Below are 26,009 nucleotides of genomic sequence, written 5' to 3' on the forward strand. Positions count from 1 at the left end.
GTACTTACAAATGAATATAATTTCCAATTTAAAGTAATTTAATACGTAAATTATAATTTTTCAACATGACATTGGTAAGAAAATAACACATAACGTTATCACAGACTTCCAATTTATTTGTCTTTATTAATAAAATATTTCTTTATGCATAGATAATATTTTTACGTTACATTATTATAAATTCGTTACGTAAGATTGTGGTGGTATCGTTTTCTTTTTAATTCCAACATTACTTTGGTATAAATAAGATGCAACTTATACAATTTATTCTCACAAATTCTAAAAAAGATCGATAACGCTTAGTAAATTTAATGATTAAATAATTTATATAAATTATTACAGACAATTGATAAAACATCTGAAATACGTATAAAATGGTGAAAATTTTACAAATTTATTTCATGCATTTAGATGACACGTTCACGTAATTTTGTCATGGATTGTGTCAAGTTTTTCTTGTTCGCAAGGAAGGTGTGTTTCATCTTGAATTAATGATATTACGGCATAAAATTATGTTAAAAAAATGTTGTTCCTTCTCGAGTATGTTTTGAAGTAACGGAAGTAAAAAGGTATATTCTTATATTACGCGGTTGCATTTTGTCGATAAAACTAGCGAATTTTCTATGTACACTGAAAGGCAGGCATGGCATTTGCTGTGACACATGACGACGGCGGCTGGCGTACGTGATTTTCCCCTCTCTCGCCCGCCGAGGGTGGGGAGGTGTAGTAGGCCACGTTACCCCTCATTCCTCTGTGACCGATGCTCCGCGACACACGTACGCACGTGCTTCGTGTGAGATTCGACGCACCCCACGCCAAGATCACGTACGCTAGCCGCCGTCGCAGCACCACCAACGCCGTTTCTGACGGTAAGTGTACAATATATTGAGACTGCAATTAATATTTCAGTTTTACTGAGAAAATCAGTCTCGCAAGGGTAATTTCTACGCGTCGTATAAAATATTATTGTTTCTTTCATGTTTAAACATTTTTCATGCGATACGATTAACGTTTCTATATACTTGGAACTTCGGCGGAAAATAGTGGCGCGTCGGAAGCCGTGAACGATGGAGATTTTCCTTCTCTCGCAATGCGCAACGCTTGATGAACCGATACAGTATCGAGTTCTTTTTGATTTGGCTTTTCGTTATCCAGACAGATATCGGCAGCTCTTTTACCGAACGGCTCCAATACTTTAACTCTGTAGTCAACTATCGTCGATACCGGATTACCCGTTAGCCTTAGGTTCTCCAGACACGGTAGGTGACCGATGTGCTTTACCTCCTCGATCTTTTCGATACGATTGCAACTCACGTCCAATCCCTCCAGCGAATAAAGTTTCGAAAAGCTAGCGAGCGACGTAAGTTTGTTCTGCGACAAGTCGATATAAACCGTGTATCCGAGTTTCGTATGAAGATCGTCCGGCAGGGTGGTAAAGTTATTAGATGCTAGGTACAATTGGGATAACCTTGGCAGCAACGTTACGTTGGAGATTTCAGACAAGTGATTGTTGTTCAGCGTTAGACATTCTATGTGTGGTAGGAGCTTAATTGCCTCGTCTATAACTTGTATGCGATTGTCGCTGAGATCCAAGTGCGTCACCTTCATCCACACGTGAGAATCGTTGGCGTTTTCGATGTTCTTATGAACCTCTTCGCACATAGCCAGTTCCACGATGTTTCTGAGCTTGGTGTTAGTAACCTTGAGCATAGTCACGGTGTCACGGAGGTTTCCCATGTGGTAAATCTTGTCTACTGGATATCGGTCGATCGTTAAATGTTGCACATTCTTGAAGGTGGATAACTCTATAGATAAAGAAGACGGATAGATGTTACTGGTTTTATAAGGTTCTGTACTTCCTTCGATCGTGAGGCTAGTTAAGCGCGAATTAAAATCCAAAACGTGACTGAAATCGTAATCCTTGTCTACAGCTTCCAATGTTGGGCACGGTTGCTTCAATCTTTCGCTGATTGCATACAACTGAAAATAAGACAGACAGCTGAATGATGTTTTCATTTAGTTAAAAATAAATTTGTTTTTATTTTATTATTTTAATTTAATTTACCTGTACAGGGTTGAACTTGTAGCTCGTCGAGGCATGTAGCAATGTGTCGCCTGTGATAAAAAATTGTAAAGCCATACTCTGCACTAGGAAATGTATATCGTATTCGTTTAGGTCCAGGAACAAAGCCAGTTCCCTAGGCATTGCTTTCTTCAAATAATTATAAACGACATTGAGATACACTTCCAGGCTCTGCCTACGTTTCTCCACAAAAGCCTCGCACTTGTTGCCTATAAGTTTCTTAGGTGGAAAAATGTCTTTCTCGACGCAGTACTTGACGACAAAGTTATCATGTAACGCCGCAAATGTGCTGTACCTTTAACAAAGATAGAAATCATATTTCCTTTTTCTTTTCCTTTAATTTACTTTTGTTGTAAATTTTGTGCTTAAAAATTATATAAATTCTAAAGTTCTAAAGTCGTGCATATGGACAAGTTTTAAATCGAACAGTCATTGAAGCGTGAAGTTTGTTGTCAAGACAAAGAAAAAGGCGGGTCGATGTCAATGTGTCACCTGTGTTTTACGGTCCATTTGATAGACGCAATAGCAACCTCGATGCAGTAGTACGTAGCCCCTTCAATTGTCTCGACCGAAGGTATTTTCAGATGAACGTTTTCCTGGTTCTGCAGCAAACACGCCATGATAATCGAGTCGTGACGGGCAACTTCAGGCTTGTGTGTGGGCAAAGGTCTGCTCCTCGCGCGGACGACCGAGAGGTTATCCTCGTGTAATCGGCAGGCCGTCCGTATCGTGGGCGCTAGTGCGACGCAGCACGGAACATTCGGTCCAATTTAAAGACCGGGTGTCTACGGTTAGGTCGTCCCTCGTCGCGTCACACGAGATACCGTGATTATTAGGCGCGCGCGCGCGCGCCTTCGGCGCTTATCACCGATGGGCACCTTGCTGCGAACCTATGCGTGAAACGGAAAACGAGGCTGCGACGAAACGCGAGAACGCATCTTTGACAGCTGTCACGGTAGATTGCAAAAAAGAAACGAAAAGAGCTCGGGTCGCGTACGCTGCTTCCATCTCGCGGCAAAACGCGGACACGCTTCGCGGACAGACTTGGCCGGGCCGTCGATTCCCGCACGTTGCGTAAATAATTATCCAACGCAGAGGTTTCGTGGAACTGAAAATTGACGGCGTGAGTAGGAACGATCGCGTTAAAGACGCTGCGCCGCTCATCTCTAGGTAAGATCGTGAGATCAACGTTATCGTGACAAAATCCTCGGGTTCCTTCGGCCTCTCGAGCTCGCTCGCTATTTTCAATCTCCCCTTTTCAATTTGTTAATATCGCCCGATAAGAAATCCTGAGTCTTTTAGGGACGATATTTCGAGCGACGTTGGTTATCGTTATTGCTTTGAAACGACCGTGACGCCAGGATCTAAGCGACGCTGTCGCTTTCGAGCGGAATGCCGGCTGATACCGCAAATCATTTTCTTCGCGGGCAACGAGTTCTCGTCGCGAGCTCGACGTTTGTCGTCGAAGGAATGCCTCGAGGAGAACGGCCGGTCGCTCGTATTTCTCGCCCGTTCCGTTGTCGCGCGCGGACAGGAGCGAGTGTCATCCTCGCATTTTCTCAATCCTCCGTCACGGTTTCGGAGCACGATGGATGGCAATTACCTGCGTGCGCTATCAGCTGGCTCTTCTCGAGTTCCTTCGCGACACTCCCTACTTTACTCCGCGTCCTCGTCTTCTCGGACTGTAAATCCAATTTTCCTCGCCCGCGCGAAAAAGGAACGACGTAATTAGAAATTTTTCGTGCCGCTGGAAACGGCTCTCAGACAGTCTTGGAAAGATATATTTTACAGGAGTGGTGCAATATTAAAAAAAAGAAAATAGAAATAAGATTCTGATTCTAATTGTATTTATTTTATTCTTGTATATTTATTTTTTATCTTTATCAAAGCGTGATCCATTAATTTTTTTTTTTTTTTTTCTTTTTACAGGTTTGAAGAATCTTTTGTCATCGAGCGATGTTCTTGATAATGACCCTGCTCTCCCGGATGCGCGAGCCTTCCGCGCTCGCATGTCGTGAATCGTGAGAATCGATCGTCATGGTGTTCTCCGTCGTTGTCGATAAGCCACCCACCAAGAAAAAAGAAGAGGAAGTGAAGGTAAGAGGAAAGAGAGACGGATGCAAAATAGAATATAGACGTAGGGCGAGCGACAGGGGCTTTGCGTATTTTTATCGAGCGATGACGGACCCACGGATGGCGTCCGACGACGAAAGATCGTACCCGGTTCTGTCTAATGTCAGGGGCACAGGCCGCTCTGCTACGAAACGAGCTCGCTCATTCATGGCAGCTCCCATTGGTAACAACCTGTTGCCGCAGTGACGTAACCGGCACTTCCTATCGAAGGCGTTGTGTCAAACAATGCGATTGATTACGCCGACACGTGGATCTCGGAGCGAATGAAAATCTAGACGTAGAATCTCGTACCGATTTGCCATCGCGGGAGTAACGAAACTATCGGATTGTCAGGGATCGCAATAAATTACGAAGGGAACAGGGAGCTCAAAAATAATACACTCGGCGATCTCGAAAAATTAATTGGCAACGATTACGTAAGCTGACTTTATTTTCCATGCAATTGCGGTGAGAGAGAACGTGCGTTAAAATACAGAGAATAAAAAAAATAATAATAATAATAATAATAGAGTCCCTCGGGAAATATTTTTCGCGAGATATTAACACGGGCTCCGTTAATTACGCCACTGCCTGGCTGGATGCTGCGTCAGGAGCAATGGCGGCCTACCTGGCTCGCCTGGCTGGCCTCCCCCTCGTTCCCTCTCCCCCTTACCTGCGCCGCGTTCCTCGGGGCCAAGCCGACGAACCTGTTGCCTGTTCTCATCTAGTGTCGTGTCGGTTTCGTTCTTACGCGGTGGTACGTGTGCTCTCGTGGAGCGCGCGCGTATGCACGCACGCGCCCAGGTGTCCCGGTGCCGCGATCAGCGGCGGAAAACGCGACGGAAACGCGTAAGGCTCGGCGAAGAGAAACGGGGACGTTCCAGCGGCGAAATCGACTGCGGCGGCCGCGGCCGCGCGGCCACGGTACGCTCGGTGAGAGTTTCTTGGCGTTCGACGCGTCATCGTTGCTCCGTGCTCGCGTACCGCCGATCGTTCGACGGCCGTCGGTTCGATTCAGCATCGGCCGAGCGAACAATTCGTGGAACTCGCCGATAGACGAGACGCGAAGTAACGTTCGGGCCGCTTTCCCGGATGCATCGCCGTAAAAACTGTCGCTCGGGCACTCGGCTCTTCTGTGCGTAATCGATGCGGAGAATCGCCGCGAAAGTTTGCGAAATCGGTATAAACGAAACGATGCGCGAGGATGACGCGTCGCTCTCGATCGGCACGATTTCCTCGGAGAAAAACCGGCGGGAAAAGCTGAGCGTTCACCGCCGCCGCTCGTCGCATGGAGACTCCGGACTTCTTCTAGTTCAGTGCGCCGGCTCGAAGGGAGAGGATCACAAAAATTAAGTGCAGTGAGTGGAATAGTGGTGGCTCCGTCGCAATCCGGTAATCGTCGTTGAGCTGCTCCTATCTCGAAGAACCCCCGTCCATCCCTCCGCTTCCCGGATCGAGGACGGTGAGTTTCACAATCGCAAACCAATCGGGCCTTTCCGAGACGAACGTATCGAATTCGTTGCGAAATTGCCTCGTTAAATTTTCTTTCTTTTTTTTTTTTTCTCTCTCTCTCTTTTTACGTCTGAAGCGAACAATTCTAAAAATATCGTTCGACTTGATATAATTACGCTCACCGGATTTATTCCCGTTGTTTTTTTATTTTTTTTTTCGTACATCGCAAACCCACAAATGGTTCGCATCTGATAACGCGAAGATACGCGTGTTAATTACGACGATGTCGTAACTACCGCGGACTTACGTCGCGCCGCAAAAGGAACGGGAAGCGTCGCGAGGCGCGCGAATTTTTACAAAGTTTAGTCGCGACGCAGAGACGCGTAGCGAAGGTGTTAGGGTCGCATAAAGGGAAGCGATGTGGAATCGTGACTCACGACGAGTCACTCCCGGCCGATGCGAGTCGCGCGCAGGTAAATATTTTGGGCGTCGTGGGCGTATTCCCGCATTCCGGTCACGTACCGACAAAAGAAAGCTCATCTTCGAAAACGCTCCTCCGAGAGACGCCGGGGATAGGGGGAATCATGTAAATGTAATTCTTAGTCATCGACCGATCGTAATCGCTGGAATGCGCCGCGGAGTTTTGGACAAATTTAAAAGCGTACACGTAACATACGCAAACGAAACGAGAAAATTGAAGTGTCGTAGACGTCGTTATTTAAGATATTAATTTTTTGTTTGTTTTAAAGATTCTAAAAATACACGTAAGGCTCGTGAAGCTGAAAAGTGCATATAGTTTGTGGCAACAAACGTGCGAAAATTATAATTAAAAGTATTCTCTGTACATAATTTCACTTTGCTAGATTTTCATCACTCGACATGCTGCGAAATTTTCTCTTGCACAGCGCGATAAAAAAAAAAAAAGGAAAGAAACTATTATTTCATAAACGAAGAATTTTTTTTTCTTTCCTTAGATGTTGCGTAACTTCCTCAATTTCTGAACTTTATTTCACGATTGTCTTTCCGTTTCATGCTCGTATATTTGATAATTTGAGTATAATTTGCGAGAATTGTTAGCCAAAGTAGCCGCGTATTCACATGACCACCAGAACAGTGCCCTTCTGTGGCTAACTTGGTACCGTCGTCTTTCTTGCAGCTTGCCGTTTCCAATTACGTACTTGGGAAAGAGAAAGAGAGAGAGAGAGAGAGAGAAGGAGAGAGGGACGAAGAGGATAGTCTGGCGAACGAGAGAACGGAGGATGCTGGATGCCGTGAGACCGTTCGTCCAAGCAACACCCGAGATCGTAGCGAAGGTGAGTGTCCGCTCTTTCCGTTTGGAATGTTGCGTTGTTTCTCGTCCCTCGTATTGGAAAAGGAAGAACCTTCGATTGAATCTCAACGATATTTGATATTTTCTTTTTTTTTTATTCTTAAAAATTTTTTTTTTTTTTTTTTTTTTTTTTGTTATAAATTTAATTTATTTAGCGGAGCGCGCGATTCCATATTATTGATAACGCGTTTTTACCTACCTACAATTGGCTTCCTTACGAAAGCAAATTTTGCAAAACGTCTAGTAAAACATCAGCACTACATATCAAAGTATAGACACGCAGTGTTGACTGTTTGTAATTTGTCAGACACCGACAAATCCTTTTTAAAAAAAAAGCGTTTCCTTAAACCTTAAAATAAATGCTTTCAAAGCACATTCCGCAAGCAAAATAATATCCGCGTACATACGTATATCTATGTATACATTCACGGCACGCGGAACCGTTGAAGCGAACGACAGGGTTTTAAAAAAAAAAAAAAAGTGGGTCGCAAATGGGCGAACCCATTCAGGCTTCGATATGTCCGTGCTTTACATGGTGCAAATGTCGGTAAGGACACCGTTAACATAGCGACGAACTCCGGAACATTAGACGAGATCCTTTCGTTTGTGCCCGTGCACTCGGGCAATAACCGTGGACCATAAGCCCGTTCTCGGTAGCCTCCGTACATTCAGCATGCGCGCTCGGCTGCAGCCAGACGACTCACCATCTCGTTTCACTTTGATGTTGTGACCGCGCCACATTCCTTCTCTCCTTTACCACCGCGTCCCCGTTTACCCGTTTCCTCCACACGCTCTTCTGCATCCTCTCGAACCGGCTCCTCTCTCTCTTTCTCCCTCTTTTCGCCCGCTATCTTTCTCCACCTGCCTTTCTCTCGCTCGTTCCCTCATCATTCTCTTTACATGCACTTGCGTTTTACTCCACACAAAGGAAACGCCGTGAGATGAGGCCGTATTGAGACAGGAAACGTCGAGGGACATATCGCGCGCGTATTTTCTCCTAAATGCCAAGAGTTTTCATCCGATGACTTTACGTCTCTCGTTCGCGCCAAGTATCGCGATAATTCATCGTCACGGTGTTTCTTCCTAAAGCGCGATTATACCCGCGAGTGAGGAACCCCCCGTTTTCTTTCTTTTTTTTAATTACGTCGCTGTATTTTTTCTTAATTTTTTTTCTTTTTTTTTTACTTGTTAACTTGTCCGCGCACAGGGATAATTTCTTTCTTATAAATTTTTAATAATTACTTGAATGACGTAGGGCGGCGGAATAAATTCTATACAGTTGCGTCTAATCCCGAAGCACCCGGCTTATCGTTTTTGCCCACGAGTCTTTTCGTATCGAGACGATACAGCACCACGTGGCTACTTTCTCGAGTGCACTCGATTGCGGGGAGTACGCGTGAGCCCGGCGAAAGTATCGGAGGTAAGAGTGCTCGACGGCGCCTCAGCGAATTCGCACGTTCGTCTCACCTCCTTCGACTTTACTTTTCTCCTCTCGTTTTCCTCGGTCTTCTCGGATTTCTTTTGTACCTCTTGTACTCGCCTCACGGCGCGGCCGATCGTGATCGATTAAAGTTCCGACGGGAGCCTCATTTCTCGCTTCCGAATTCGAGGTAGGAGCCATCGATCCCAACTTGTCGCGCACGGCGATCTGCCGTCAGGTCAGGTGATAGAAAGCGGAAGATGCACGATCCTCGAGTGCTCGGATGTGATCGGATTCTGTACAACTATTCCTGAAACCTTTGGTTTCCCTCAACTCGTCACCGTACGTTACCACGAAATGTTTCGCCGGTTCCTATCTCGCCAACTAAGATACTCTCGGACGCATTTCCGGCATCCTCGAAATTCAAATCACGTAGGATGCTTCGCGAGAAATTAAGAATAAAATTACGATATAAAAGAAATAACGTTAAAATATCGTCTTAAAGTAGGGGATTTTTCTAAGCGGAATAATGCCTTGAGTTTTAAAATAAAATGCAAAGTTGTGGTGCCTGTGAGCGAATATACCGTTCTTTTAATACTTTCGTGAAAGGAACATTTTTTTCTTGCACGCTTAAGCTAGATCTGATTACTCATATTAATTAATTCTTCTGTGAACGTAGCGATTAGCGAATAAAGGCGTTTATTTATCGAAGCGCGCAAATTGCAACGGGGGAGAGATAAAAAGAGGTTCTTTGCCGTCGGGAATTATGAATGCTTAACAGATTTTTGTGCAACGTTCCTCTCACAAGAACGATAATAATATTTCAAGTAAGAAAATTGGACGGGGCGTTACACAAAAGAAATTTTTTGTTCGTCTATTTATTTATTTTCCATCTAGTTCGGCGAGTCTCGGGATCGACGGAACAATGTGAAAAACCGCCGTGATTATGTTGCGACGAACGGAAAGAAAAGCACTATCTTTTCTCTATCGTGGTATGACTTTCATCCGCGTGCATTTCGCGGGCGTTTTTATCCGGATGGAATTATCCTACTCACAATTCGACTCTCCGAAGAGTGCTGGAATTATGAAAAAAAACCATTGAGCAAAGAGTTAACTGCGATAACTCTAATTATGGTCTAACAAAACCTTGCTGGGGTTTTTTTTTTTTTTTTTTTTAAGTAGTTCTATGTTTGCGGATATCAAAAAGTACGTAACTCGCATATTATTTGTGTAGAGAGTAGAGCGCAATTCAGGTTTGCTAAATGACGTAATACTCCGTGAAAAAATTTTTTTCTTACACGTTTAAGCGTTTGATCCAGAAATAATGAAATATTCATATGTCGTTAGTCACGTCCCGCGAATGCGGGCACTAAACAAATCAGTCGATTTTACGGACGTGCTTCTGGCTAAACTGTGGCGGAGAATGCCACGTGAATGGTAACCGGTGATGTATCGATGGCAATATCCACCTGTTTTACGTGAAATACGAAAGTATGCTGGCGTCGCAGCTCCGTAGATCCTCGATATTGCACACTACTGAATTATGAGAGCGTTGGCTTTTACCTCGCGGCCACTGTGCATGAATATTGCCTTCAATCTCTGCCTCGATAGGTTCTTTTTGTATTTCTAAGTTGACATCGATATTTTAGCTCGAACATTGACCGCTTGCCTAATACGACCGTCTCGTTTTTTTCTTTTTTTTTTTTTTTTTGTTATTTTGCGAATTATTATTCAGTATAATATATTAATCACAATGATATATAATAACACGTAAAATAAAATGCAAAATGAATTATTAACATACATATCTTACAGAATTTCTGAAGTGTTACACATGTTTAAAAAAATTATTTACATAATATATATACACGTACATAATAAATTCGATTTAAATATAGTAATGTAATAGGTATAGGAATATAGAATTGAATATTACAGATATTTTCATATCTCATGTCAAAGCTGACATAAAATACGCATCTTAGAGAGATGTAGACGAGCAAAATGTGCACGTTGGGGAAATAAACTCGAGTTGCGTCTTTCATCGCCCTTCGTATTTCCACGATTTGCGGCAAAGTGCACTTTACATCGCTCTCCGTATCCATGAATTATTCCATCCGTTATATAGTCCGTCATGCTCAAGTAATTGTGGCAAATCATGAGGTTTAATTTTCCAACGTGAACTCGATCGATTCAGCGTCACATTGCGTTCAAGTGCGAAATCTATCAGAATATCGAAACGTCGCACGCGCGTTCCATTATTTTACTGTTTCGGTGCGTGATAAATTAGCCGAGTATTTTTTTTTTTCTTTTTTTTTCCCCCGATGAAAAACGGCGGATGAAAACGAAATCCCAGATTTGCGAGGCGTTAGCGAGGGATCGTCGTCCTTATGGCGTGCACGTGTCTCGCTTTCAGCTTCGAGCTTGACGCGTCGATCTCGTACCACCGCGCTTTTTCGCAATTTACTCCCTCGTTCGCGACGCATTAGCTTAACTTAAATAGTCGTTGCCATTTTTCGTCTGGAGTGTCGCGAGCTTATCCGATGTTTTCTTTCGTAAGAAAAACTTTTCGTTACTAACGACAATATTTTTTTATTTTTTTTTTATTTTTTTTTTATCTATTCTCGTGTACTTAAGAGTGCGACGAGCCAAAGTTGCGTTAAATTTTCCACGTGCGTCTTGATATGGTCGACGAGAAACAGACGAAATGCAAAAGAAGCTGTGGAGTCCGGAGCCACCCGTCCGGTTGTTGATCCGCCTGGTTTGCAGACTACAACGATGCATGTGTCGAGCAAACGCGTTCTCGCGGTGTATGCCGATGAATGTCTTATACAATCATATACGGTCGACACATTGGCGTAACATTCGGTGAATAGTTAGGGCATTTCAGTGTCTCTTCGAAACGATTCGACGTTCGCATGGTATAACGAATGACGTTGAATTTAATGTCGCGAAAAATTAACTTGAATATCACGATTAATATTAATTTCTTAATAAAAAAATTATTATTATTTTTTTTTTTTTAATAGAAGAAAAAAAAGTTAGTTAAACAATGAAAATATCGCGTTTCTCGTTGAAAAAATATCGCATGCTTATTTAAATCGCTATGCGTCACGCATCGCTGACGCATTGCACAGACGGAGGACTCCTCTCCACTCTTTGACTCTTCTTCTATTTCTTCTTCATCTCCGCCCTTCAATGGGAACTTCTCTCAGTATCATCCCAAGCGTCAATCGCGAGGGTGCTCGTGAATTTTCAACGACGTTTTTCGACGCAAGTCCATCTAACGTTAGGTGCGTTCGATCAGACTAAATCTTTCGGAAATTGGAACGTAAATCAATATAATACAATATCAGAGCAAAAAAAAAAATAAAATAAATTAATACGTCGATATAAACGTAATGAACGCAGTCTTTTATTAAAAAGTAAAATAAAAGAAAAAATAATATTTCAATTTCTGTAAAAAGAAGCTGTCTCCCGACTTCGACTTTCGTAAGATCGGATGAATTTCAACTACCGTAGAAGACATTGTCATTCCTGGTGTCTCAGGGGTCTCGTTGCGAATAGAACACGTGCGATCGAACATCCTCACGTAGCGGTCGACGAACAGTCAGCTGTAATACGCCCGGGGGCGAGTTGAATATTAAGAATCGCCGAACGGTTATTAAGAAGCTCACGGCGGGGAGCGAGGAGCGGGAATCGGCGAAATTACGGGCGTTTGTAACTGAAAAGACATTCCCGGTGTACATACGTGAACGCAATTTCGATGGACGGATACGCAACCGTTCAATTTCGGCATTGTTTCGTGCGCGCGCGAGAGTGATACACGTCCCTTCGCACATTCCTGTCGGTCTTTTTGCGCTCTCTCGGTTTTGTCTCGCGCTTCTCCGAATTTCGATTACGTCTGAGGTATGCAAACCTATAAGGTGCTCGTTTGCGAGAGAACCTAGCATTGAAAAATTTCCGTCGACTTTGCTCGTGCTCGACACCACAGTCACGCAAGATGCGCGAAAGTCTCGTACAAAGCACGTGGGCTATTTTTTTATTTTTTTTGTTTCGTATCTACTGTGGGTCAAAATTGAATTCGCTCTTTTTTTACGTCCGTTTTACATCAAACGTTTCTGGCACGTAAGCTGCATGAGAACGCGGCGGTCCAACTGAAAATTATTCCAACTTTTCATCTCAAGTGGCTGCTCCGGAACAAGCCTCGTACGTACCAAGCGCTGAGTGTTTCGTGACTTCACCTTGCCTCGCTATCGGGAATTGGTCCGCGTAAAAAGCACGCGCGCGATAGATCACGGGCTTTTCCGCTTTGAACGGTTTCTATACATATATATTCTATCACCGCCGACCGTACGGGACGGGGCCAGCCTGCTCTAAACTATCGAATGTATTTCACTTGGTTCCTCTTATATCAGTGAACGTGCTTGCTCGCCAAAGAGCAGCGCGGAACTTGCGCCTCGTGTTTTTCTTCTTTGCGACGCCGTACGACGGCGTCGATACCAGAACTTTGGTCCGCCGGAAAGTAAAACGGTCCGAAGGATCGCGGTGGCGGTCGAAAAAAAAGAATAGGCGAGCGTTGCGCCAGATTCGATCCCGAAGAATAGAACGCGATGTCTAAGTGCTGCGGTTGCATTGGCGTCTACGTGTCCGCCGAGGCGTATCAACCGTTAAAGACTCACATCTATCCGCGCGATGTCGTCCAAGAGTCGTTCGGGAGCGACAGGGAGGTCCTGAGAAGCCCGCGAAGGGATCGTCGCAAGAAGCCAAGTGTTCGCTACGACGTCGTGAGAACTCCCGGAAATATCAGGTGAGAGATTTTTGGCAGGCGGGTCGGATCGACTTTTAAATATGAAAAATTTGTATTTTCGCGAAACCTCCGAGTATACGGGAGAGGGAGGGAGAATTATCTCCGCGCGAATTAAACGTTTTATGCGAGAAGATATCGTGTCGTACATCTGCCGAGGAAATTAAAATATGCGAATTATGCAAAGTAAATGCCGCTGAGGTACCGGGATCTAGCGTGCCCGCAGAGAAATCATGTAGCGTGCCTCGACGGCGAACGGGCGGGGTCAGAATTTGACGTGAGCTCTCTTACGTGCGTTCAAGAGCGCATTTCGAGAGCAACGCAGCGCCGCAATTAGCGCGCTCACAGATATGCGAAACCGTGCGAGAGATTTATCGCGCGGCGTTATTTACTCGAGGTAGTCTGCGTTTATTCGGTGAACGGCCGCTTCCGTATAATGAAGGAATGATCTACGATCATTCTCGACGCTCAACGATGTTTTAGGCCAACGTCGAAACACGCGTAATCCCGTTTGCGGAGGAAAGTGGGAATTTTTAACGAATGCTCCCCCGGGAATGATCTTAATCCTGCAAGGCGGGGGATAAAGAAGATGTATAGGTCCTCGTTGTAGAAATGGTCGTCCCCGGAGATAATTAAAGCTGCGAGACGCAAAATGCTGAGCAGGATTAGTTACCGCTGCGCGAGTCATTGGTACTTAATTCACATCGATTTCTCAAGATGTGCCCGTCCATCTTCTCAAATTAAATTTATTAGAAATAACATCGTCTTTAACACTCCATATCGCGAATCAGCTTCGGCGCCCTTTAGCATTTTTATTTTTTATTTTCAATGTTCTGCCAATTGCGTCGTTCATTTCCGCTTTCTAAGTAATCCTCGGCTCGAACGGAGTCTGTAACGCCCACGCACTATTGGTTTCAAATGTAGTCTTGCCTTGGTTATCCTTTTGCCGAAATCAATCATTGGGAGGAGGAGGAGGTACGGGGGGAGGGAAGCGAACGGAATGTTGGATCCGACGCGGGCGAGAATTTTGCGAGTGTTTTCGGGACGAGCACGAAAGGGGCGTTATGAACCTGGGGGTTGAATAGTTGTGCGGCTGGAGAAGGGCGAGAGTGCATCTCGGCGTCGGCGGGAGGTGAAAGGTCATGTGACCGGCGCGGCGACTGAGTGCGGAGGGGATTGGGGGGTGGTAAGAGGTGGAAATCTTGTGATTTTTACGCTGTCGTATGGAAGTGCTATCAGTTCCGCAGGAACTCTCGTGCGATACGGACGTTTGTAAACGGCTGTCTCATATACTACGTGTGACCGACTACAGTTTTTCGCGTTGATCCTTCTCTTCCTGTAAATCGCTCTTTGTACTTTACTCCCTGTTTCTATCCGTGGCGATTTATTTTTCCCCTTTTTTTTTATTGTCCGCCGTGCCTGCTTTTACGCGATTGCTTCTGACGAGTCGTCCGAATGTCCCAGTGTCATTTTTATAAAATTATTTGAAAGTGAAATTCTAATTGATATTGTTGTACAATAAGCTCGCTGCCAGAAATTAAAGTAATTTTACCTTGTACAGAAGCTTCCAACTTGCAAAGTTACTAATTATTATTACAATATCGACGCAATCGGTAAAGTTCCACATTTAAACCAGCGAACTTATATAGCTCATGAAATATTCAACTCGTCGAATGTGAAAAGTTCATCGAGATATGTTTCGATAAAAACATATCATCGGGAGTGCTAAATATAATCGAACTTCAGCAGCTTTGATTCGATATGAATCTGTTCTTTCAATTCACGACTTTAAATATTCAATCGTCCATTGCGCAAAACTCGACGCGGGATAAAGTTACCAGCTGCGATTCCCGTAATAATTACACGATATCGCTGGTAAATTATTGGCAACTTTTGAAATAACAACTCGGATGCGCTTTTCTCGCAAGCATGCTCGTTACGCATCGCTCGGAACATAGTCCCCGTTTGGCATTCGCAATTTATTTATTTTAATTAGGGCTTTAAGTTTTCGTCGTTATCGTATGAGTATTCCATTTTAATGGCGTCTAATGGCATTCCCTTTAATTTGCAATTTCTCGTTATACGTTCGTTAGACACTCTTCCCCCCCTTTTTTTTTCTCTCTTTTCCTGTACGTTGCGTCCCGCTAACGAACGACGTTATTTCACTTCGTAGGCTGCGAGCCGTGCGTTCGTGCCGCCGTGTCGTGGGGTGAAAGTGAATAAAGTCGTGGATGACGTGTACGCGTGTCCTGCGTGCACGTGCGTGCATACGTTTCGACTCGCGTGTTCGACGACCACGGGCGGTCAATCGTTCGCAACAGATACGTCCAGCTCGCGCCGCGCAGAGACATCGATCGTACGATAGATCCACCTCTACTTTGTACCCTGGATACCAAATCGAGGTGAGGAATTGTCGGAATAACGATGAGGTTACCGTGCCTCCGCATCATTACTGACGCCGAGGATTTTCCAGTCCGAGACGAACCGCCGGCGTCTGGTTGGTTTTTCGTCGGACGCAGCCAGATAAACCATCGCGTTACTTCGCAACAGCGAATCGTTTTGCACCGTTGAAACTTTTAATACATTACGAAACAGCGGCTCGTACGCAAGTGACCCCCGCAGTCGATATTTAATACGTTGTTGCCCTGAATATTAAATTCAATCGCAGCCATCTATTTCGCTGTTCGCGATTGATGCGGGTAAATATCGCCAATTAGCGCGTAGATTACAAACAGCGCGGTGTAATGATTAGCTGTAAAATTTAATTGCGCCCGCGCGTGTATCGTTCAATGAATGAATCATACATCACGTCATCTTGCGAACCGCTTTGGCCAGTATCCTACGACTGTTTCGAATCCGTTACACACGCGTGTCCAGCGAACCTGTTTAATCAAACTGCGGGTAGCGCGAATGTTTTAATCGCGAGCTCGAGTGCCCCGCGGAATTGAACATTGTACGAGGAGACGTTAAATATTTAGACTGCCGAGAGTACCGCTATCGATTTCGTGGATCCAGAAGGGGAATACTTGACCGTCGAATTTTTATCGCGCTCAATTAGTTTGGCCTCGATTTTATCGTACGATTGATAGCATTACGGGGATTGAAATCAGCAAACGAGCAGCCATTTGTTCGGACAACAACGACGGAACGTATCGAGCAGAGCAGCGCGCGATATCACCGTTTTCAGCTGAGTCCACGCGAGAGCATTTCGCGTATTCGCGAGCGAGCGAGCGAACGAACGAAACGGTCTGGAAACGCGTGTGTGAAATTTATTTTGGTCGTCGTAATCCGCAGGTGAATTTTCGTCCGTACGTAAGACGACCATTTGTCCGAAATTTGTAGCCGACAGTCCCAGACATTTTTGCAATCCGAGTCGCCTTACCAAGCGCCGTCCCACTTTTTCCTCGTAAAGAGCTCTTCTAATCTGAAAGAATGAGCAGCTCTGAATTCCAACGATGGGTGGGAATAATTACTTAAAAACTTAATTCATAATGAAAATTAAGAACTTTCTGACAAATTAGAGTTAATGAAGGAGCGTCAAAATTTGTCAGTTTATTACTTTATCTAAGCGATTTCCATTCCTCTTTCTCTCATTTAAAGAAAATGTATAATTATTGTATTTGCGAGACGCGAAAAGATATTTATTATCCAGATAACAATCGACACGTTGGATACGAGATGTTTGCTGGTTAATTATTTTAGCAGACGTGATTGTAAGAATGTTAGATATTTCTTCCGAAAGTCCTTCAGATAAAAAAGATCGGTCACAAATTAGTAATTTTGAAGACTAAAAATGGAAAAAAAAAAAAGTAACGGGAATAGGGTCGCGAGATGAATGTTGAATGTATTTCCGTCGTGAAAGGAAGACCAGGGTCGAGTTTGCTTGGAAGCTGAATGAATCGCAAAAACTAGAACATCTTTGCACTCGGATTTTTTTCCTTCTTTGTCGCACTAAAGAATAAAAAAAAAAAGTTGTTTTTTTTCTCCTTTTCCGCCGCAAATTTCTATCGCGCGCCGCGAATCATTAACTCCATTTTTCGCTTTTTGTCGCGGCGACCCTTTTTATAGCTCACTTTTCGGTTTCGTGCGCATATAGTGCCGTTATGTTGTCGCGAGAAAATTTTCCGAGAGTTTAATCGATCCGCAGCGATTTGGCCGGCGTTGTTTCGAATAAGTTGAAGTGGAAACGGAAATTGCTGCAACTCTCGATTATCCCGATTGTCGTCGAGAACCGGCAAAAAACCGGGTCGTTTTGTAGTCTAATCTCGCGTGGCGCGATTTAAACAAGTTTCCTCTGCTTTCTGAGAAGATGCTTCCACAAAATGCGATCTCGGCCGTTTACCTGTCCCGCCCTGCTGTCCTGCCTTGGAAAGCGAAAAACTTGGGCGCTGCGAAATTCTTTCTTCGCGCCAGCCAGTCGCACTTTAGAAAAACTTGGCCAGGTTGTGATGGTCCCTCTTTCCCTTCCTCTCAATAGTATTTAATACAAAACTTTCCCGGCACTTTGAAGTATATATCATTTTCGCGAAAATAACACGGCCAATCTTCTCGTGCTTATTATGTAAGACGACAGCGCAATGATAAAATACTTTGGTACAGTTTTAAACTTTTAACAAAGAAAAAGAATCAAACTTATTTTTCAAATTATTGATTTCTCTTTTACTATTATTCGTAAAAAATAAAAATAAAAAAGCAACTTTAATAAGCATTTAATAGATAAATATTTTGACGATCGAGGAACGAGAAAGAATTTTTTCTTTTTAAGCTTCTCAGAAATTAATTTACCAACTCTCAATTTTTTATAATTATCCCCACGCTAATTTGTCGGAAAAATCTTTGGAGTTATTATTATTTCCATTTAGACTGGCGTCTTTTCCTGGAGGAATAGTCCGATAGGCCACGTATCTCTCGCGGCTTATACGGTCGGTAACTTTTTAGCCGAGTGCTTAGAAAGAGGATCTATTTATTTCCATCGCAGAGCGCAACAGCAATTAGTCACAATTTTCAGTAATGCGGAAAAACGAACACTCGCCCGGCAAATGTAAACCACACCGGCGTGTGAGTTATGAAAGCGGGCGAGCGAATACGCCGGCGTGTGATTTATTAAAATAACGGTGCGATTTCTGTGAACATAGGTACGCCACTAGAGTTCCCTCTTTTCCCGCCCTCCGGCGTATCGTAAATTGTCCTTAATCTCCGAACTTCCTTGAAGTACGAAATGCGAATAGCGCGTGGCTCGCGTGACTCTTTCGTATTATAGATTTTGTACGAACGGCGGATCAATATCCTTACTTGGTTATCCTACTTTATTTTTTAGAACTGAACTTAATATTTGCGCTCGATGCACCTTTCGTTGTTCTTTATTAATATTCCTTTTTTATTTCTATTTTCTTTTCTCGTACAGTAGATATATTTTAAAAATAACGTTTCAATAATTTAAACTATGTACATTATGAATCAAATAACCGAGAGAAAGCACAAATATGTGTGATATGTAATACATAACGCAACAATGCTTTGCGCGATACGGATTGTTGTAATTCCCTTCGTGCTATCGGGTATTAGGGAATTATCATAGTCGGTTATGCTCTTGATCAGGATGAAGCTGGGGACTTCCCATACCGCTGGAATTCCCATAGCACATCTTCGTCGTGCCTAATTTAATCGAGACTCGAGTATTTCCATAGATCGCTATTACCTACACGCGCGTACATACACAGAAACGTTCCCTGCAGATGCTTCCTGTGATTCGGTTATTTATCGAATAATTATTCGACGGAAAAAAAAACATTGAAATTTAATTATCAACCGTTCACTCTGTCTTTGTATCAAATCCCAAACCGAATTACTGCAACGAAACGATTGATACCGCGAGCGCGCGTTTGCACGCTTTATTCTTTCAAGCAGATTTCTCAATACGATTTGAAAAGCCGGTAGATATATCATCGATTCTTATTTGATATACCGAGGTGGATAATCAATAATGGTTTACCTTCTCGCGCATAATGACGCAATTCCGGTACGTAGTGGTTTACTCGTATCATTGAAATTTCTCAGCTAGGCAGTGTCGTGCGGCTTTTCGCAAGATTACAAACGGCAGTCTGGGTTTAACGGTTCCGCCCCGTTCCTCACGATCGCGTTTAGAACGCCGTTATCGCTTTATGCATCCGAGCTTTGTGTTATACGATCTGCTGGAGAAATAATATTCCTCGTGAAATATATTCATCTTCGCTGACCTATATACATATAGTCAATCTTTCTAACGCTCGGTTATTGTAAGCTCGGGAAAGAAATGCGGGAGTCATGACGTCAAAACGCGACGTACGTCCGTAGTTTGTTGCCCAAAATTATTAAATGTGAAACGAGTTTTTTTTAAGAAAGAAGCAAGAGTAAATGACGTGCGTTTTGTCATTTTTAGTAAAAAAAAAAAAAGCGCGACGTGTTGATAGAATTATACTAAAATGTCTACGCAAAACGAATAGAAATTTGTTACCGGTTTGGCTCCGATCTTTTTTATTTTTATTTTTTTTTCTTATTTCTCAAATTCGTAAGATCGAACAGTACGATTTTCTGGATTTTCATGAGAACGAGGGATGATCGGGTTGACCGTTATTGCTGCTGAAGAGCCGGCTGATCCCCTTGAAGTTTTCTCAAGATAGAAGTTCGATGTGATCTCGTTTTCTAGTCTCTCTGGAGAAAATCTCCCGTTTCTTTCGTTTCAAATGTAGCGATCCCATCGGTCTCCACATGCTCAATGTCAACTCAACAAATCGCTATTAATTTCTCTCCGAATATCATTGCGCGCTTAATGCTTTTAATTTTAAATCAACAATTTTACGATCTTTACAGATTTCTGTTTCATCCCTGAAATAACGCGGCACTATTGTCGCATTTTTCCGATCGAGTAACAATAAGGGCTGCTTTTCGCGCCGACATTTATGACGAATCGAGCGAGTACTTTACAATAGTGTAAATTTAAAGGTAGTCGCGGAAGTTATCGGGTGACAAACGCTTTGTGACTGGGAAATGCGTCCGCGTTTATTTCCTCCCAGCTGATTACACCCTCGGTAGGACTTCCGTTCTAGCCGGTGGCCTACGTACGTTCTCGTTGTCTCTTCCCTGGGTTAACTTTATCACTCGTAATGATCGCCCCGAACTACTACGTACCGGCCAAACAATGACGTACGCGGCCAAGTGTATCGGTGCGAGAATTAATGAAACTAGCTGCGTTTGTCGACGGCGTTGTTATTAACCACCGCGCTTGTATGTCGTTGGTAAATGAAACACCCCCGCTACGTGAATCAATTTTGCAATAATTGATCGCTAAGGCGTCATTAATTTGCAGATCGAGCGATGATTAACGTCGCCAAAAATCGTTTCCCCCCTCTCCTTTCAAATTGCAAAAAATACTTGGCCGTCGAACGATCCACTTCTTAATTAACTGTTAGGGAAAACTAATAAGCAATTAATTTTTTTACAAATTTTTTTCTCCAACAAGTTAATCGGAAAAAATATTTTAAAATTAATTTTTTTTAAACTTGACAAACACGTAACTATATTTTCCAAATGCAAATTGCATTTGGGAAACGCAATTGCTGATAATACCGGTATCTTCCAGCCTTGAATGATTTGTTCATGTATTTTTAAGTGTACCTGAAACGATAACATTATTTTTGATTCCACTATCAAAAGCATTTGCGCGGTTTACAATCTGTCTTACGACGCGTATAACGTACGATATCGTGTTATCGTGACCTTTTTTTACGGCCCGCAAAGTTACAAAAGCCCGGTATGACGCACAATGTGGCAATCGTTCGAAACCGTCTCGCAGAAAAAAATATAAAAAAAGTAATAATAATCAGCGAAATATGCGTCTGAACGTTTTAATTTCGGTTCTACTAATTACCGGGATTGTTTTGTCGCTTTGGTGCACAAATCTCGATGCGGCGGCTCTGGCAGATCCAAAAATCATCATTATAAGGCATCGGCCGAGACACAGGCATCACATTATTATTCTCACGAGAAAACCAAGGGTAAAAGTAACCAGCATCTACTTGAAACGCTGATATATTTCGGAGATCAATCAAATTATTAAAACCATGAAGGAGTTAAGAGGAATCTATTCAGCTATCGGAAAAAAAATCGGGACATCTCGTCGTACATATTGAATAATAAAACAAGTGATAATTCCAGTGACGCAATGAGAAATAAAATTTATCAAATTATCATATAAAACTGTATAACGTCAGTTTATACATATTTCTAGCTACAATATTGTGAAACACTCGATATATTTGAGTTACAGCGAGATGTTCTACTGTAAAAAATATAAAATACCGTCGCAAGGAAACAGTTTGTTACTTTTGCTTTTAAACGCTCCTAGCTTTCGACGTGGTGATTCTCGAGGAAGATACCGACGCGATCGCGGAAAATCGCGCAGACTGGTATATTAATGTGCATTCACGTTGGACGGAGGCAACGTCTTACCTTGACCGAACACTTCCGGTTTTCCCCACGTTCCCCTGCGTTGCATAAGCAGCTCGCGCGCGATGTATTCGCGCATTTGCTCTACGAGTACCACGCGCCTAACGCGTTCTCGCCACACTTGTTCATTAAGCGAAATCGGCGCGCGTTTCCCATCAAGAAAGTGAGTCTTCGCGCTTCGGTGTTATTGCAATCGTAAAGTATATCTATGGCACGCGAACAATTGAACGGTACCCGATGACTTTAATCTTTACCGTAAAGTCGATTACGCGCGATACTAATTTTTACGGCGCTCGATAAGATAACGCTTGAAGTAAAACCTTTACAGACAGTTCCGAGTAAAAGCAAATACTTGTAAATAAAATCGATTACGAATCGCGGATTAAAGAGGGCCGCTCCGGTATAACGACGTTAATTCAAGCGCGACGTGTAATTTCTCTCGTTGCGTTGCGCGTCGAGGCGCATGACGTTTGTGTCTCTCGGATGGGAATAAATGGAAAAGATGGAAAACGTTAAGACGGACCAATATCTGGGACATATATAACGTACTTCCGGCCGGATATTCGTTTCCGGTAATTTCGATTCGTCCCCGATTTTCAGACGATAATTAAATTTGCTCGACCGCTCCAGACTGCCGAGGTGACCCGTTTGTCAAGCGACTTGCGTCTTTTCGTTTACCGTTTACTACAAATATGTAACTGGATACCGTAATCGCGCCCAAGTCTAACCCGCGCTGGGTGAATTTGAGTCAGCGTTCCCTGCTCGTTTTCTCGCGCGCATTTAATTTATACGAAGGCACGTCAACACGCGGAATTGGCGGCATGCGGACGTATATTATAGCGTTGTCAATTCCATCGGCCGTCACAGGCAGCGCGGCTAAAGTTAGTCACGGCAATCTTGCGGCAAAGTCGGAACAACCGTGCGTCGCACGCCGACTTGGAATTCGCGACGCCGTTCCGAGCGGAAATGCGGCGCGGATCTCCCCGGCGGGATTCCGCAAGAGTTTCGGGCGTCCCGAGACGCCGTTTATGAATGCCACTCGAAACTTTAATCGTGTTTCGTCTGCCGCCGCGCAGAGATTACCGGTGCCAAACGTGCTCTGAGAGAAACGTGCGCGGCGTGAAGCAAGATGTTGCAGATGAGGTACAAATGTCGTTGCGCTTTAGTGAATTCTTCTGCGGATTCTCATTTCAGCGGCTAACAGCCGTCCCGTCCCGTCGTCGCGTGCTATTTTTTATTTTATTTGTATATACGTATAATAATAGATAAAGAAATCGCTCCTGTATTTTAAATCAACTTTTCAACGGTATTTTTGGGGCTGCGAATCTGCGTGTTCGCATATGAATTTATGTTCGGAATCGAGCCGCGTTATTACACGGTAACGTGAGCCGTGTTTTTTGATTACGGATGAAAAGTTCGGGAGCTCATGCATATTTGGGGAAGCAATCCAGCGTGAGGGAAAAAGGAGGAGGGAAACCGTCCAAATCGCTGTCGGTCGAAAAAAATAGCAAGGTACGAGGAACCGACTAGCGAAACGCCCGGCACTAATCGTCTCGTCTAATTCGATGCTAATATACGGCCGCAGAGCGCCGCCGAGAAATCTACAAGTCGTAGCAGAGCTGTGTTTAAAGGATCCCTTTAGTTGGAACGTCCTTGAGTCGGAACGAGGCAAAATCTCCCGGCTGTTACAGCTGAGATCCTGTCTGTAAACTTTGCTTTCTTCTTCCCGCGAGGTGCCTCGCCTGACGTTTCAGGGAGCGAAGAAAATGAATGTTCGTAACGATACGTAAATGCCTTAGAATGTTTCGACCTCGGTTTTGCATCTTCCGTTTATACGTTTGCGTGCACAGCCGTACCTCGTTAAAGCTTTGGCGTTCGAAACGGCTGCGCGGAGCTAGAGTTAATTTGTATATCCAAATTACCATATTAATCACATTACCGGAGATATTCGTCGGGTTCCTTAAAATGAATTAGTTGAACAACTGCGGCGCAACAATATGCACGATTGGTTAATGAAGGCTTTATGAGTCACTTTAAAATGAAATCTTTCAAGGAAGAAAGCTTACGTTTTTTTTCTTTTTTTTTAATTTAATCATAAGTGATATGCGAGAATGAAACTTACGTAATACTACGGTAAATTTTCGCATTGCAACTTAAAGTTCATCCAATCGACCTAGAAAATCAATGGAAGTGCAAGGTGAGCGATATCGTAACACGTAAGACGTGCAAGTCGGTCGAGATGTTTCCTATCTTCCAGCGCGATTACATCGTTCGAGAGGACACTCGTGCAGCTTGTCGATCAAATATTTCGCGGACGAATTTAGGAGTCGGATATATTTTGCACAACGTATTCTCGCTCAGGCGCTTAAACTCGCTCCGTTTTTCACAATGTGCATATAAAAATTCTCTTTGACAAAAATCTCTGACGTAAAATCTAAATAGTGCAGCTTGTAACGCTTATGCGCACTGTTAAAATAAATGTACACGTGCATCGTGACTTTTTTTTTCTCACGAAGCATGAATCGTAGCATAAATGAAGTAAACTAAAACGTCAACGTGGCACGCGACGAAAAACGCGTTCACGGCAGAATTGAATAATTTTTTTTTCCCCCATAAAAGTAAGAAAAAAGTCCACGCATTAAATATGATCCTTAAAAATCGATTTTCTTAAAGAGTTTGTAGTAATATTGCGCCAGAATACTGTGAAGGTCCTAAGTTAGACGATACAATTTATGGGCAGCAATCTAGGCAGTAATTATTCTTTCTACGTCGCGGAAGACATTTACCTCCCCTCAACCTAATCAAATTATTGGGCTGTAAGATCGAAATGATTTCGCGATACAAGAAAATTCAGTGTTTAAGAATAAGAATTACAGCGATGAACTTAATAAGTTTTTCAGACAAATCTTCGTAGGACGCTTTGAAAAAGAAATTCTTCAACGTTACAGCGAGTTCAGATACCTTTAGCAAATCGTTAAGAGACCTACTTTTGCGACGAGTTCTCGCGGGAGTCTGAGTTCGGAAGCAATTATAACTGCTGGTTGGAGCAGTTTTTCTTTGTGAAATAGGAATTGTCGAGGTTTCACTTCCCGGGAAATTGATACGATTCTTGAATAGCAAACGCGCGCGCGGTGATAAGGATGACAGACGGAGGTGTGTCTTGGATTACAATGCATTTATTCGCGTATGTGGAATTTCTGTACACTCGGCGCGCACAAGAGAAACCTCGTATTTTCGGGCCAGCGGACAGAAGATGCGAGGAATTTATGTCTGCGAAGTTAGTCCCAAATTTTTCAAGTTTAAAAAAAAAAAAGAAAGAAAAATCAGCAAAAGTTCTAATAATTTTTTAGAAACAATTCCGCCGATTAAAACGATGATAACATTAATTAACAAGAAGGAAGCTAACCTCACGTTTTTTTTTTTTTTTTTTTTTTTAATTAAAATATGAGAAAGTCAACTTCGCAGACGTGAGGAATCTATTTCAATCTCTTGATGGTGATACGAATTTTACCGAGTTTTAGACGCACGTCTAAACACCTGCGCGATTCGCACTCCTTATACCATACACGTGCGTTACTAAAGGGACGGTGCAACAGAGAATATGTATATCCACAATATACATAAGATTCATTTTTATAAGAAATTCCAAAGATCGGCAACATGATTATAATTGAAACGATGCGCGGCATGGTAATAATTATCCACAAAGTGGTACTATTCGTCTTTAATGATTCTCTAACGCTGAGGGAAATAATTGTAGTTTCGTTCAAACGCTATAACAGCCAAAGAGGCGGAACGTCTCCTCTGTGGTTAAATTATTAATGCTCCAATTATTTAGAATGTTGGATTACGTAAGCGCATTACGCCGGCTGAAATATTAATAAGTGCAGCGCCGGCACCGTGAAATGATCATAAATCCTGATTTCGCGCCTTTAAAGAGCCCGACGAGCGTCACACGTAGCTCCTCCGTCCAAATATGCCCGGCCGTAATTATTCTGAAAATGTATATAATTATTCTCGACGCGTCACGCGCTCGTGGTCAAAGCGAGTGTCGGTTCTCCGCATTTTGCCGTATCGGTCTCACAATATTCGCGGCTCTTTTCTCTCCGTATCGCGTCTTCATTTTATTTTTCCGCCTATCGTGCGAACTTTCCTGTTTCCGGTAGCCATGTACCCGGATGAATGCACCAAGAAATTGTCGCTTAAGACGCGCGCCTACAACATTTTTCACGTGCGAGCATCGATCTTAGACTACCACGTACGTTATGTGCCGCGACCCGTCCGCTTTTCCGAGGACATTCTTTAAAAGCTTGAGGAGAAA

General features: G+C 43.3%; 2 protein-coding genes across 2 annotated transcripts in view; one reads left to right on the top strand and one right to left on the bottom strand.

Moving 5' to 3' along the window:
- Positions 1-95: 95 nt before the first annotated feature.
- On the bottom strand, positions 96-3,051 carry LOC139107092 (nischarin). Its single transcript, XM_070664371.1, has 3 exons — positions 2,576-3,051; positions 2,066-2,378; positions 96-1,980 (listed from the first exon to the last, which is right to left on the bottom strand). Exons 1-3 carry the CDS (start codon positions 2,701-2,703, stop codon positions 1,015-1,017), a joined length of 1,407 nt encoding a protein of 468 aa, XP_070520472.1. The 5' UTR covers positions 2,704-3,051; the 3' UTR covers positions 96-1,014.
- A 9,944-nt stretch (positions 3,052-12,995) lies between these two features.
- Positions 12,996-26,009, top strand: part of LOC139107072 (uncharacterized) — a 100,005-nt gene continuing 86,991 nt past the window's right edge. Inside the window, exon 1 of the mRNA XM_070664341.1 lies at positions 12,996-13,207. Within this exon, the coding sequence (XP_070520442.1) occupies positions 13,011-13,207 (197 nt within the window). The 5' untranslated portion in view covers positions 12,996-13,010. The remainder of the gene's footprint in view (positions 13,208-26,009) is intronic.

Source organism: Cardiocondyla obscurior, linkage group LG12 (assembly GCF_019399895.1).
Source record: "Cardiocondyla obscurior isolate alpha-2009 linkage group LG12, Cobs3.1, whole genome shotgun sequence".
NCBI classification, from domain to species: Eukaryota; Metazoa; Arthropoda; class Insecta; order Hymenoptera; family Formicidae; genus Cardiocondyla; species Cardiocondyla obscurior.

Coding starts and splice junctions, on each gene's coding strand:
- LOC139107092 (XM_070664371.1), bottom strand. CDS start 2,703: ATGGCGTGTTTGCTGCAGAACCAGGAAAACGTTCATCTGAAAATACCT. Junction 2,379..2,575: donor AAATGGACCGTAAAACACAG/GTGACACATTGA, acceptor TCTTTGTTAAAG/GTACAGCACATTTGCGGCGT. Junction 1,981..2,065: donor ACAAGTTCAACCCTGTACAG/GTAAATTAAATT, acceptor TCTTATTTTCAG/TTGTATGCAATCAGCGAAAG.